At 34.4% G+C, this 12,249-nt stretch overlaps 2 protein-coding genes across 6 annotated transcripts; one reads left to right on the forward strand and one right to left on the reverse strand.

Annotated features, from left to right (window-relative positions):
* The first annotated feature begins 1,303 nt into the window (after positions 1–1,303).
* LOC142518005 (uncharacterized) lies at positions 1,304–9,081 on the forward strand. 5 transcript variants are annotated; one of them, XM_075620573.1, is made up of 11 exons: positions 1,376–1,664; positions 2,231–2,677; positions 3,217–3,471; positions 3,553–4,085; positions 4,757–4,890; positions 5,306–5,372; positions 6,916–7,003; positions 7,164–7,333; positions 7,533–7,676; positions 8,022–8,150; positions 8,643–9,081. In XM_075620573.1, exons 1-11 carry the CDS (start codon positions 1,454–1,456, stop codon positions 8,820–8,822), a joined length of 2,358 nt encoding a protein of 785 aa, XP_075476688.1. In that variant the 5' UTR covers positions 1,376–1,453; the 3' UTR covers positions 8,823–9,081. The 5 variants fall into 5 exon arrangements, 4 of the variants coding, with proteins under 4 accessions (XP_075476689.1, XP_075476688.1, XP_075476687.1 ...); XM_075620575.1 differs by adding an exon at positions 1,756–1,912 and having other exon boundaries at positions 1,575–1,664; positions 3,217–4,085; XM_075620574.1 differs by lacking the exon at positions 1,376–1,664 and adding an exon at positions 1,304–1,359 and having other exon boundaries at positions 3,217–4,085.
* A 2,120-nt stretch (positions 9,082–11,201) lies between these two features.
* On the reverse strand, positions 11,202–12,184 carry LOC142519861 (glutathione S-transferase T3-like). The gene is made up of 2 exons (XM_075622879.1): positions 12,032–12,184; positions 11,202–11,966 (listed from the first exon to the last, which is right to left on the reverse strand). Exons 1-2 carry the CDS (start codon positions 12,182–12,184, stop codon positions 11,202–11,204), a joined length of 918 nt encoding a protein of 305 aa, XP_075478994.1.
* Positions 12,185–12,249: the final 65 nt, after the last annotated feature.

The raw sequence follows: 12,249 nt of genomic DNA on the forward strand, positions 1-12,249 counted from the left end.
CAATTAACACACATGTTTTTTTTTAAATTCTTTTAGCAAACATTCTAGGCAAAAAAGATAGCAGCAGACCAACTCTTTTTCTTCTTTTTCATGAAATGAATATTTTTTAGGATAAATGAGGAAGAGATCAGAGTGAAATGTATGATTTATGACCAGTGGCGGAGTCTGGGCTAAAATTTTAAACTCTATAATTTTTTAATATATTAAATTGATATACCCGAACTAATATTATATTATTACAAAATTATATAAAATTTACATATAATTTTTATTAAAAAAAATTGGGTTACCCGGGCTTATAGGAGGCTCCGCCCCTTTCTATGACCGAGGAATTCGCATGCAATCGAGAAAATAATCCACCTCATCCATCTGTTTCTATGCTTCTGAGAAAGAAAGCGATTATAAGAGAAGAATGAAGATTTTTACGCAGCAACGTGAGCTGTTGGAGGAAGAGTGGAGAAACTTTGTGTTTAAGTGTTTTCTATCATTTAAAGGATGGTTATGTATTAATTAAGAAAGGGGTAAACTGAGAATCTGGCATATGAAGTCCATTTCTTAAATGGGAGTGTCAGTAGGGGTGCAAATATAGCTCGACTCAAGTTCGGTTAAAACTCGAGATCGAGTTTAGTTTGACTGATCTCGAGTATATGATGTCCGTTCAAGCACGAGCTACTCGATTAGATATATTTATTAATTATTTATTTTAAATTAAAATAAAATCGAAATCGAGTTTTTTTAGCTCAAGTAACTCGATAGGTTATCGAGTCGAGATTGAATTTCGAAATTAATACTCTATTCGTGCTCAAACTCGAATAGGGGTGGGAAAAAATACCGAAATACCGAAAAATCGTACCGAAAAAATACCGAACTTACCGAAAAAATCGGTATACCGAACATTTCGGTACGGTATCATACCGTACCGAAATTTTCGGTATCGGTATCGGTGTGAAATATTTTTTTTTCGGTATATACCAAAATACCGAAAATAATTTTTTATTATTATTATTTTTTAAATTTAAGTCCGGTATACCGAAAAAATGTCGGTATACCGGCAAAATTTTCGGTGTCGGTACGGTACCGGTATGAAATTTTTCCATACGGTATACCGAATTTTCGGTATCGGTATCGGTATGGAAAAATTCCATACCGATATTTTCGGTACGGTATACCGTATCATACCCACCTCTAAACTCGAATATTTTTATTTTTTAATCGAGCTCTGGTAACATGATACTCAGCTCAACTGCCTCTAAATTTAAAAGAAGTTGATTTTTCATCTCAATTGTCACACACATCCAAAGACAACAAAGCCTCACCAGTCCGCATGCTCCTGTTTCTATCCTCACATATGGAAAATGGGTAAACAATTTTTAGATACCACAAATATATATTTTTTTTTTGGTAATAATAGATTATCACATCATCAGCGACAACCCTTTAATCGTCGGTGGTAATGGCGGATCTTTTCCGCAATTTCTTAGATTTTCGACCTCCCCATACCAGCTACAAATTGCATGTAGTGTTACCTTCAAAGCATTTATCTTCTACACATGTTTACTCGCCCAGTTCAAGAATCCTTAGAATAAACAGGACATTTCATCTCAAGCTGATATCTCGTCCCTCTGCCCCAACACCTTCTTCTATTGATGTAGTTTCAACTCATGGTATGCTCAATGCCTCTCATAATAGTTCACATACTTATTTCCTTTCATCGATTTCATTCTCTTGGTTCTCAAGATATGTTTGAAATTGTAGCTTCTTGTACCTGCTAATGATTGATCCCTTTCCGATTTACTCTTTGAGATTGGAGTTAGATGTTAGAAGTGAACCAGAGTTTAACTGAGGGATTAAGACGATTTGCATCTGAAGAAAGATTTCCCAGTAAAGTTTGAATCTTTTTCATTTGGAGAAGGTGAACTGACTTGTCCAACTGTATACACCCTTGGTTAGAATTGTATAATCTGGTAGTTGCTTATACAATTTATTTCTGAACAATTCCGTTGCATTGTCAGTTACTTGACAAAACAGAAGGTTTGAAAATGAAAAGCTCCTTTTTGGTGGGGGATGGTTGTATTTGGAACTGGAATTTTTGTAACCTTCTTAGGCCTTCTTTGAATAAAGAACAAGTTCGAAAATGTAAAACTCCCATTTTTGTGGTGGTAGTTTGTGAATATTTGGAAATTAGTATTGTTTGTAATCTCATCGATTTTTCGGATGATTTTGTTGGCAGAGCATTCTGACGGTAGTCTAGTATTTCAGTTTGGGGAACCTGGTGAGGCTGCCTCAAGTGTTCATATGGAGGAGCCAAATGTTGAAAAGGAGATTGAAAGGGGAGGTATAAATGATGACCTTGTGGTGAATGTCTTGAATGGTGATAAGGGTGGATGTGTAAAGGACTCTAGCTTGGCAGAGGTGACTGATGAATCAAATTCCATAGTTGTTGATAGCAAAAATATTAGTATTGGTGAGAAAGAGAATGACTTGGATGAGAAGTTGATGAAAGGCGCAACTGAATTTGAGTTTCCCACTACAGCTTCAAATGTAGACCTGAAGGATTCTTCTACTCAAAGTATTGATATGGAGGACACTGGAGATAGACAGGAATATTTGAATGATGAGCAAGAGAATTCAAGTATGAAGAGCGTGTCTCCAGATTTTGATGTAATTTCGACTTGCGGTATGCTCAATGCCCTTCATTAACCTTCTTACTGATTTCCTTTTGTTCTCTGTTCCCATTTTCTTGTTCTTATTTTTGCCAAGAAACATTTAAACTTGGAGAATCTTGTGCATGCTAGAGATGGATCGTTGTCGGCTTTTACACTTGGCCTCTTGGGGTTGGAGTTAGTGATAGAGTCTGAATTTAATTTTGGGGTTATAAACAATAAAAATTACTAGTAAATTTTGAAATTTTTTTCATCGGAGGAGGAGAATGGTCCTGGTCACCTGGATACACTCCCAGTTTTATTTGTATCTTCTTGTAGTTGACACAATTTATTTGTGGATATCTCCATAAGAATGTATTATACTCAAAGAAGGAAGAATTGACTGGTAGTTTATACAATTAATTTTGTGGATAACTCATAATAAAGTTGGTTAATTGACCTAGGAAATGGTTGAATATTTATACCTCATGTTTTTCAAGTCGTCGTTGTGTGTGAATTTGGAATTGGAGTTATTTGTAATCTTTAAGCTTTTCTTGGATGATTGTGTTGGCAGAGCATTCTGATGGTAGTCTTATATTTCGATTTGGGGACCTTAGCGAGTCTGCCTCAAATGCGCAACATGAGGAATCAAAGGTTGAAAAGGACATTGAAGAGGAAGGTACAGAGGAAGACAACATGGTGACAGACTTGAATGGTGATGATGATGGAGGTGTGAGAGACTCTAGCTTGGCTGAGGTGACTAATGAATCAACTTCTATGGATTTTGATGGCAAAAATTTAAGTATTTCTGAGAAAAAGAATGACTTGGGTGAGAAGTCGATAGACGCAACTGAATTTGAATTGCCCACTATAGTTTCAAAGGTAGAACTGAAAAATTCTTCTACTCCAGGTAATGATATCGAGAATGATGGAAAAGATGAGGATTGCTTCAATGAAAAGAAAGATAGCTCAAGTCTGATGAGTGTGCCTATGCTCGCAAACAGTGCAAAAATAGAGAATAGTATTGCTGCAGTGGAAACTCCAGAAAATAACATTGTTGATGTAACCATGTTGCAGACGATTTCTCTGAGTCCCGATACATTAACGGAATCTGAAAAGGATGCTTCTCAGGATAGTATAGACACTGTTGTTTCAACAGAGTTGTTCGCAGATTCTAAAATTGGCGATGACATTAATAACATTCTGACTGCGGCTCCTGGGATGAAAGCAGTTTTACGGTTGTCTATAGATGCGGAGGCTCAGACTTCTTTAGAAAGAAATGAGTTACATAACGAAATTGCAGAAGATGAAAGTGAAAGTGGCATAATCCAATTAATGCCCATGTCTCCTAAGTTGGAAACTGGACAGACAAATGATGAGGAATCAGTCAGTGTCGATGGGGAAGAATACAGGGATACTGACAAAGCTGAGAGCCTAAAATTGGTTAGTTATATCATTTAAGACTGATCACAAGGCACCAACACCAATTTACTGGTGTCTCATATGGTTCAAGCATGGATATAAACATGTGACTCTAATATTAAAATAAAACATAAATTTCACCATACAAACCAGGAACCAGAAATTCTAACTTTCATAAGTAATTTAAATCTCGTTCTGCTGTGTGCTAAAGTTTATCAGTTATCAAATGAGGAATTTCATGAGTTGCAAGTGAGGATTAGCAACATTCACCATGACGCAATAGAATGTCACTCGTCAGACCTATTTCATATTTGAAAACCTCAAACCTACACCTTCTTCGGCGCTACACTTGGCAAAAGCAAAGACCAATTCAGATGTGTTGCTTAAAGTGCCACATTTTATGCTTTTAGATGGGTTTAAGTGTGAGATGATGAATTGAAGTATCTAAAATTTTGTTCATGTTGTCTGTATAATAATGTGATGATTGGAATACCTTTGTGCCAGAGATATTGATCAAATCTGTCACTAATTGCCGTAGTCAGAATATCAGAATACATTAGTAAAGATAATGTTCCTTTGACCCTCTGTTTTCACCATGAAGTTTTCCCAGGAGCTTCAGTTTTGAGAGAACCGAATGACATAGGCTCACTTCATATGGGGAAGCTATGTTTTTAATTCAATATCATTTACAGCTGGCCGACATACCACAAAAGTCAATTCTGGTATCAGAAAGCACTGAAGACGATGATGATGTGAATGGTAACATAGTGGAATCATCAGGAAATCAAGTGATGGAGATGGAACCCACAGAAGTTTCTATCAAAAGGTTTCTTACTCACTCTAACTATTTGCTGCGTTAATCTGCACTCTAAGTATTTGCTGCATTAATCTGCACTCTATGCAATCAATCTCTTCAGTCTAGTGCCTTGATGACATACAATCAATCTGCATTGAAATCAGTCATTTCATTAGTATAATGTGGATTATGGAATTATTTATAGTCATTCGCTGTTTCCTAATCACTGAAGTTCCTGCAAATTTGACTGAAATAACTACATTTGCTGTTCTATGCTTCTGTTACCTTAATCCCCATATCATGATTCAATAAGAAGTACAAGGATATTGAATGCTTTAAATTTTATGTATGTTAATATCACAAGAGGCTTATATTTTGTTTTGATAATTGTGATTCTTAGTCAAGTGTGAATCAGAGCCTGATACGATACATCTGTTCTTAACAGCCAGGAAATTCAAATGACAGACTTTGTTCTATCATCTGGTGCTGCTTTATTGCCACATCCTTCAAAGGTATCTCACGATTGCTCTTCTTAAAGTGATCTTTGGTGTTCCATTACAAGTGGAGCCACATTCATGTAGTGGGCTTTTTAACTGTTCACAGTAAATATTTTAATAATTTAATAAAATAAAGTAAAAAAAAAAAGAGTTTCTTAAACTAATTTATCAAGTGGCGTGATTTACATAATTTTTTTTTAAATGCAAGTCATGCCCAATGAGATGGCGTGACTTTCATAATTTTTTTTTAAAGCAAGTCACGCCAATTCATTGGGCGTGACTTGCTTAATTTTTTTTTTAAAAAAATGCAAATCACATCAATTGAATAGGCGTGACTTGCTTAAATTTTTTTAAAATAAAAGCTGGACGCTTTTGATGGAGGAACAATCCCATGTGAAAGACTGACGACCCACTACATTCATATTAATTATTGACATATGCATGCATCTTTCTTTTCTTTTACAAAGAAGAGATTAAAAAACAATAAGAATAATATTTTCTAAAAAAACAACAATATCAATTATCAAAACAATTATAAGATAAAGCATTAACTATAAGTAAAAAATAATAAATACACTAAAAATAATATTTTCACAATCTACGAGTTTTGAAAATACCCAGTTATTTTAATAATAAAAGTTTTATACATACCTAGATTTAAATTTTTAAATTGAAATTTTACCGACATGAAAAAATCAAAACACAAATCTCGACAATCTAAATAAAATCAAATAAAAAAGTTAACTTGAGTTAGCTTAACATATTAAATAAAATATAATAAAGTAATTTTTCTATCTATTAATAATTTGAAGATCTACGCAAACAATAATAATAGCAAACACATAATAATTTAAAAAAAGATGTATGGTCGTCGGTCTTTCACATGGGATGGTTCCTCCATCACAAGCGTCCATCTTTTATTTTAAAAAAAAAAATTTAAGCAAGTCACGCCTATTCAATTGGCGTGACTTGCTTTTTTTTTAAAAAAAATTATGCAAGTCACGCCATCTCATATGGCATGACTTGCATTTAAAAAAAATTTATGTAAGTCACGCCTCTTAGTTTAAGAACTCACTTTTTTTACTTTATTTTATTAAATTATTAAATATTTATTGTAAACAGGTAAAAAGCCCAAGTATTAACCTTAAACAGTTAAAAAAAACCCTTCATGTAGTGGGGTAGGCTTTTGAAAACTTCACAAGTTTCTGGAAATGCTGCATTATTAAAATCCTCTTTAATTGATCTCCTCCCAAAGCAATAACTACGTCAGGGCTCAGGGGTCAGTATTGAACTTGTGTCTGAAATAACTTACATGCAAAAGAAAGATTTGTCAATCACTTGTAACTATTTTAAAACCCAGATAAAAAAGTTGGTGAATTTTGAGTTTAATTTGTTACAGCAAAAGGAATTAACTTTGAAGTTTTAATAACCAGTTTAGGACTTCAACAAACTGTCTGGCAATAACTTGTTCCATTCTTTTTGAAAATGTGCTAAATTTTGTTATAGATTTAGCATCACCATACCTAGGTGAGTAATTTGCCAAAATAATAAATTCCAGGTGTTGACAGGTGGAGAGGATGCATATTTTGTCACTGGTCAAACATGGCTAGGTGTAGCTGATGGAGTTGGTCAGTGGTCATTTGAAGGTTTGTTCCGTTACATCATTTCCTGCTATTCCTATGACCACTCTTGCATGTAAAATAGAAAAATAAAAGATAGCATTGAAAATTGCTATCTATGTTTATCAATCTCATGGCCAGTACTGTCTAAAACTCTTAAATGACCATTTTTTACATCTCTATTTAGGGACAAATCCTGGAGTTTATGCTCAAGAACTCATAAAAAATTGTGAAAAGCTTGCGTTGGATTGCAACAGTGATTCAATATGCAACCCTACCGAACTTCTTAAACTCAGTATTGGTGAAACTCAATCTCCTGGATCCTCAACTGTTTTGCTTGCTCAATTAGTTGGTCAGGTATAGGCAATTCAGAGCTTGTGATATCTGGTAGCTTTTAACCATCATTACTGGTTTTGGTGAATGGATTGAAGTATGATAGGGAATTTTAAACATGTCGAGGTGAATGATTCCCTCGGACTCAAGTTTCCTTTGTCAATTTGATTCTTCCTTTATATGAAAGTTTGTAAGTTGTTGAATGAGCATCAAATGTCAATAGGTTCTTCAAGTGGCTAATATTGGAGACTCTGGATTTATTATCCTTCGGCATGGATCCGTTTACAAAAGATCTTCACCTATGCTTCATGTATTTCATTTCCCGCTACAGATTGAAAGAGGTGATGATCCCTCTAATCTTGCGGAGGTATGGCTTTACAAAATAATTCCAAAAAAATGCTGACTTTCTCATGGTGTTGATGTAGTTGAAAGCTAATTTTAAAATAAGCATCACTTTTCGGAGCTGGTTGTAGCTTCCTGCCTTGATTTATGGGGCAGGGATCTTTGATTATTTAAAAACAATATGGATATGTGATGAGTGCAGCCCTGTCATTTCTCTCAGAAACAAGAACAATTAGCGCTAAATAGACAAGCTTAAAATCACTGGTAATGAACTCAATTGAGTGGAGTAGGACAGCTAAATTCAGAAATAACTCTATAATTTTCATAAATCGTTCAATAGCCTTTGGTTACAATCTTTGTGTCGATTCAGTTCTACAGGATTGATTTAGAGGAGGAGGATGTGATTATCTTGGCATCTGATGGACTTCTTGACAATTTGTATGATCAAGAGATCACATCAGAAGTTTCGAAGTACCTTGCTGCAGATTGCAAACCTAAGGTTCTATTAATTTTTGTTGAATATCTGGAGCTTCTTTACTGACTGTTGACACAGAATAAACCCAGAATATTGAATGATGGTATTTTGTAGATAGAGGAGCACCCAAACTTGTCATTGCAAAAATTCTCAAATATACTTGAAATATTTTTCCCATTATGAATTGATTCTCTACATACATTCACCTTCATGCACAAAACACATGGGAAAAAGCTTTAGTAACGTTTGGATATGTCTCTGGTTTTACAAATGTTTTTGGAAATATATTTTCAGAGATTGAATTAGGGAATGAATACGTTTATGTTTGGGTTATATTTTCTGAAGAACATGTTTTCTACTCTAGATTTCATATCGTGTCAAAATAAATTAAATGAAAACATTTCCTGAAAACAGAAACACACGTGCCATTAGCCCTTAGTGTATGTGAGTTTATTTGTTATGTTGAGATTTTCCAATCTTGATGTCGCCTTCATCCGGACCAGTTCTTGTTTTTAGGAAATTGCGGAAGCATTGGCAGCCAAGGCACAAGAGGTGGGTAAGTCTGCAACGGCCAGAAGTCCGTTTGCGGATAATGCACAGGCAGCTGGATATGCAGGGTACACTGGTGGCAAGCTTGATGATGTAACTGTGATCGTATCCGTGGTTCAAAGGCAATCCTGTTCTCAAACTTTGTGATTTCAGTTCTCCTTCTCCTCCTCCATTCTCTGTCCCTTGTGAATATGGTGAGCATTTTCAATGTTCCCAGTTCTGTCAACTACTTGGTGATTCTTATTTTAATTATACATTTTGATGTGTATCTTATCGGTTGCGGCATAATCCAACAACTGGTTTATTTTTATAAGTTACGTTTAGAAAATGTAATTTTCTTTTGTTTTGCATGTATATAAATATATATTGTGAATTGATGATATGATAATCAAATCGATTCGAGTAACTTAAACGTTTGCAGCCCAATTTATTAGGACAATGCTAAAATTAAGCTCAAACTCTCACTGCATCACCATGTTTGTGCCAAAAAAACCATCCTAAAGTCACTCTTTTCAACTCTCATTGGTGTACCTTTAAGGACATGATTGATATGCAGGAATGGGGTGAGAATAGAATAGGCCATTTCATTTTTGTGTTTGATACAGACATGGGAACGGTCATGGGAATGCTGATTCCCAATTCCATGTGACTGCTGTCATTCCATTCCTATTACGTGGGAATCACTATTCCATTCCTTTCCACTACTTTCCAATTATTTTTATATGACAAAATTATCCCTCATTAACCTCACAGTAAAACACAATCCCTTCCCTTTCCCTCCTCACTCTTTGCCTTCAGCATGAAATTTTCTTCTTCTTCCATGCTCATACTTCACATCTGATTCTTCTACTCGCTCGATTTTCTTTCACATGTCGTCTCCTTCACAGTCCCCAGAGGTAACTCCTAAATAAACTTTTTACAAGAAGCCTCTGAAAAGTTTCTTTTTTTTTTAGTTCCTGCACTTTTAAATGGTGTTAGAATCATTCAAAAACAAAGAAACAAATTTGTTGTTTTTTTAATTCCTTTACCCAGAAATGAGATGGGGAAACGTCAGTAAAAAAACCGAGTTTGTGTGGAAAAATCTTTGAACGAAAAATATTATACAACATTGTGGTGTGGCATTACCATAGTTTTCTAGCATATTGTTTTGATAGTAAATTATTTTCTGATCGGTTCTTTGTTGTTGCCTCGTTACTAAAAATAATTTTAAATATATTAAATGTTCTAACAACATGAGAATAAGATGACCCAAGATTTTGAGTCATATTTTTTAGATAGAAAAATATATGCATATATATCATTGTTAAATCGTATTGACCTTTTATAATTTTTTTTGAAAGGAAATCATAAATATTATTAAGATGAAAGAGAATTATAGTCTTCATTCAAAACATCAAAAATAAAATCTGGAGGAGTATTCCAGATCGAAGGACGAGCGTGAAAACAAGATGTCTTAGCAAGATTGTGGGCATCCTTGTTTGCTTGTCTACATGTGAAACAGACACTGAACGATGATCTTTGACGAAATACTTCATGACACTCAACATCCATGGCAAGATTAAGTTCAGTAACAACAAAAATATAACAATATTAACTTTTTAGCTGAACATTATGAAATTAATAAAGGTTTTGGATCGTTCTTCTTAGATTTATAGAAAATTGTAATAGGCATATTAAATTAAGATCAATGCATCAACATAATTTTTACTAAGAGGAGAAAGTATATTGAAAAAATTATTTATGTAAATGATGAATATGTATGCATCAACATAACTAGAATGAATTTGTTTATGCTCTAGACTTGAAAGTTGCTATGACGTTGCATATTTGGGCTCATCAAAGAGTTATAATACCAATTTTGAACTTTCTGGAGAAACAATTAGCTAGTAGGTATTTCAAAAAAGTGCTAAATGTCATTCTTAGTATTACTTAAAAAACCTGAGGCAATACCTAATGAATCTATGGATGAGAGATGGAAATGGTTTATGATATGTAATTTAATTCAGAGCACCCACAACCCACCAACTCATCAAAAAGCATGGGGTCCACTGACACATACTCATTATAACAACATATCTCTTTTACACACATTCCTATTAACATTATAACTCATTATTCATGGGTCTCATAGTCCACTCATTCATCTTTAAATTTTTTCATATTAAAGAAATATGTTTTAAATATATTTTACATTATTTAAATCATTAATCTAATTTTTAAAATAATCTAACTTCGTAATAAAATAATTTTATTAATTTAAAAAAATAATATTAATGTTTTTTAAAATATATTTATTAAATAAAGTAGATATTCCTACGGCTACTTTGCAACGGCTAGTTTTCAACGGATATTTGACAATAACAATTTTGCAAAAATGATAATAAATTAAAATCACATTAATCGAAATTACAAATATAATAATAATAATAATAATAATAATAATAATAATAATAATAATAATAGAAAATGAACGTTGATTAAATTGTTTAGATATTCCATCTCGATCTAATATCCTGGCATAGACATTCATGTATGATAAGCTGTTCCTCTGTCATCTTGCGAGGTGTCTTTGTTCAAGATTTCGTACTCCTTCAATTTCAAGCGTCGATTCTTAGCTTCAGATCTGGACAAAGCAGCTTTTGCCTTAATCTCCTCTACTTCGAGTTGTTTTTGTTTCAGATCAACTTCGGATTTCTTCACGCTTGTGTACTCGGTGAACTTTGCGCAAATACTGTTGTAGTTTACTGTAAGATCTTCTATGGTCGATTTGACTCTGTCTTTTCCCTTTCTTTTCGCTGCCTTTTGTCCCCTTGGACGAGTATCTTCATCATCCAGATCTATGCTCACCTCTTGGTTAGACGAGGTGTTGCTTGCTCCCGACTCTGAAGTCTTCGTCTTTTTTGTGGCCACATAGTGATCAGCGGACTGTGGAGTAAACATTGGACGGTCTTTGACAATTCTCCACACATGCTCAAGATTGAATGCAACACCATTGTTTTCGGATCGATATTTTTCGTACGCAAACCTCAATATATCTTCGTCACTGTGACCACTTCGATATGAACTGTAAACACTATTATAATTTGCGTTGAATCGATATACCTTCTTTTGGATTGTATTGTGCCAATGTGATCGTATAACATTTGCACTTCTGGTGTTTGAACCTGTGGGACGATTCTCATTGTAGTAGCTTGCAACACGTCCCCAAAAAGCATCTGCCTTTTGATCATTGCCGATTACTGGATTATCGCTGATAGTGACAAAACTTCTCGCTAACACCTCGTCTTCAATCTTTGTCCAATTTGAACGCTTTCTTGAACCCTCAGCATTTGAAACCGTTTTTCTAAATTGACCACCTCAATTGGGGATTCACGATCAGAAAGTTGCGTCTCCGGGACAAAAGTCGGAGTTGCAGGTTCATTCGACATCGGAGATGTGAAAGGCATAACATTTGTGTGCGGGGTACTATATCCATGAACAACCGGCGACGTGAAATACGGATGACTCATATTTTGCCAATATTCGGCTGGAAGCAGTTGATATGGACCTCGAGGGGCATAATTCGGATGATTCA

This window comes from Primulina tabacum, chromosome 11 (assembly GCF_025594145.1).
Source record: "Primulina tabacum isolate GXHZ01 chromosome 11, ASM2559414v2, whole genome shotgun sequence".
Taxonomy (NCBI): Eukaryota; Viridiplantae; Streptophyta; class Magnoliopsida; order Lamiales; family Gesneriaceae; genus Primulina; species Primulina tabacum.

Coding starts and splice junctions, on each gene's coding strand:
- LOC142518005 (XM_075620572.1), top strand. CDS start 1,454: ATGGCGGATCTTTTCCGCAATTTCTTAGATTTTCGACCTCCCCATACC. Junction 7,677..8,021: donor ATCCCTCTAATCTTGCGGAG/GTATGGCTTTAC, acceptor GTGTCGATTCAG/TTCTACAGGATTGATTTAGA. Junction 8,151..8,642: donor CTGCAGATTGCAAACCTAAG/GTTCTATTAATT, acceptor TCTTGTTTTTAG/GAAATTGCGGAAGCATTGGC.
- LOC142519861 (XM_075622879.1), bottom strand. CDS start 12,184: ATGAGTCATCCGTATTTCACGTCGCCGGTTGTTCATGGATATAGTACC. Junction 11,967..12,031: donor ATCGTGAATCCCCAATTGAG/GTGGTCAATTTA, acceptor AATTGGACAAAG/ATTGAAGACGAGGTGTTAGC.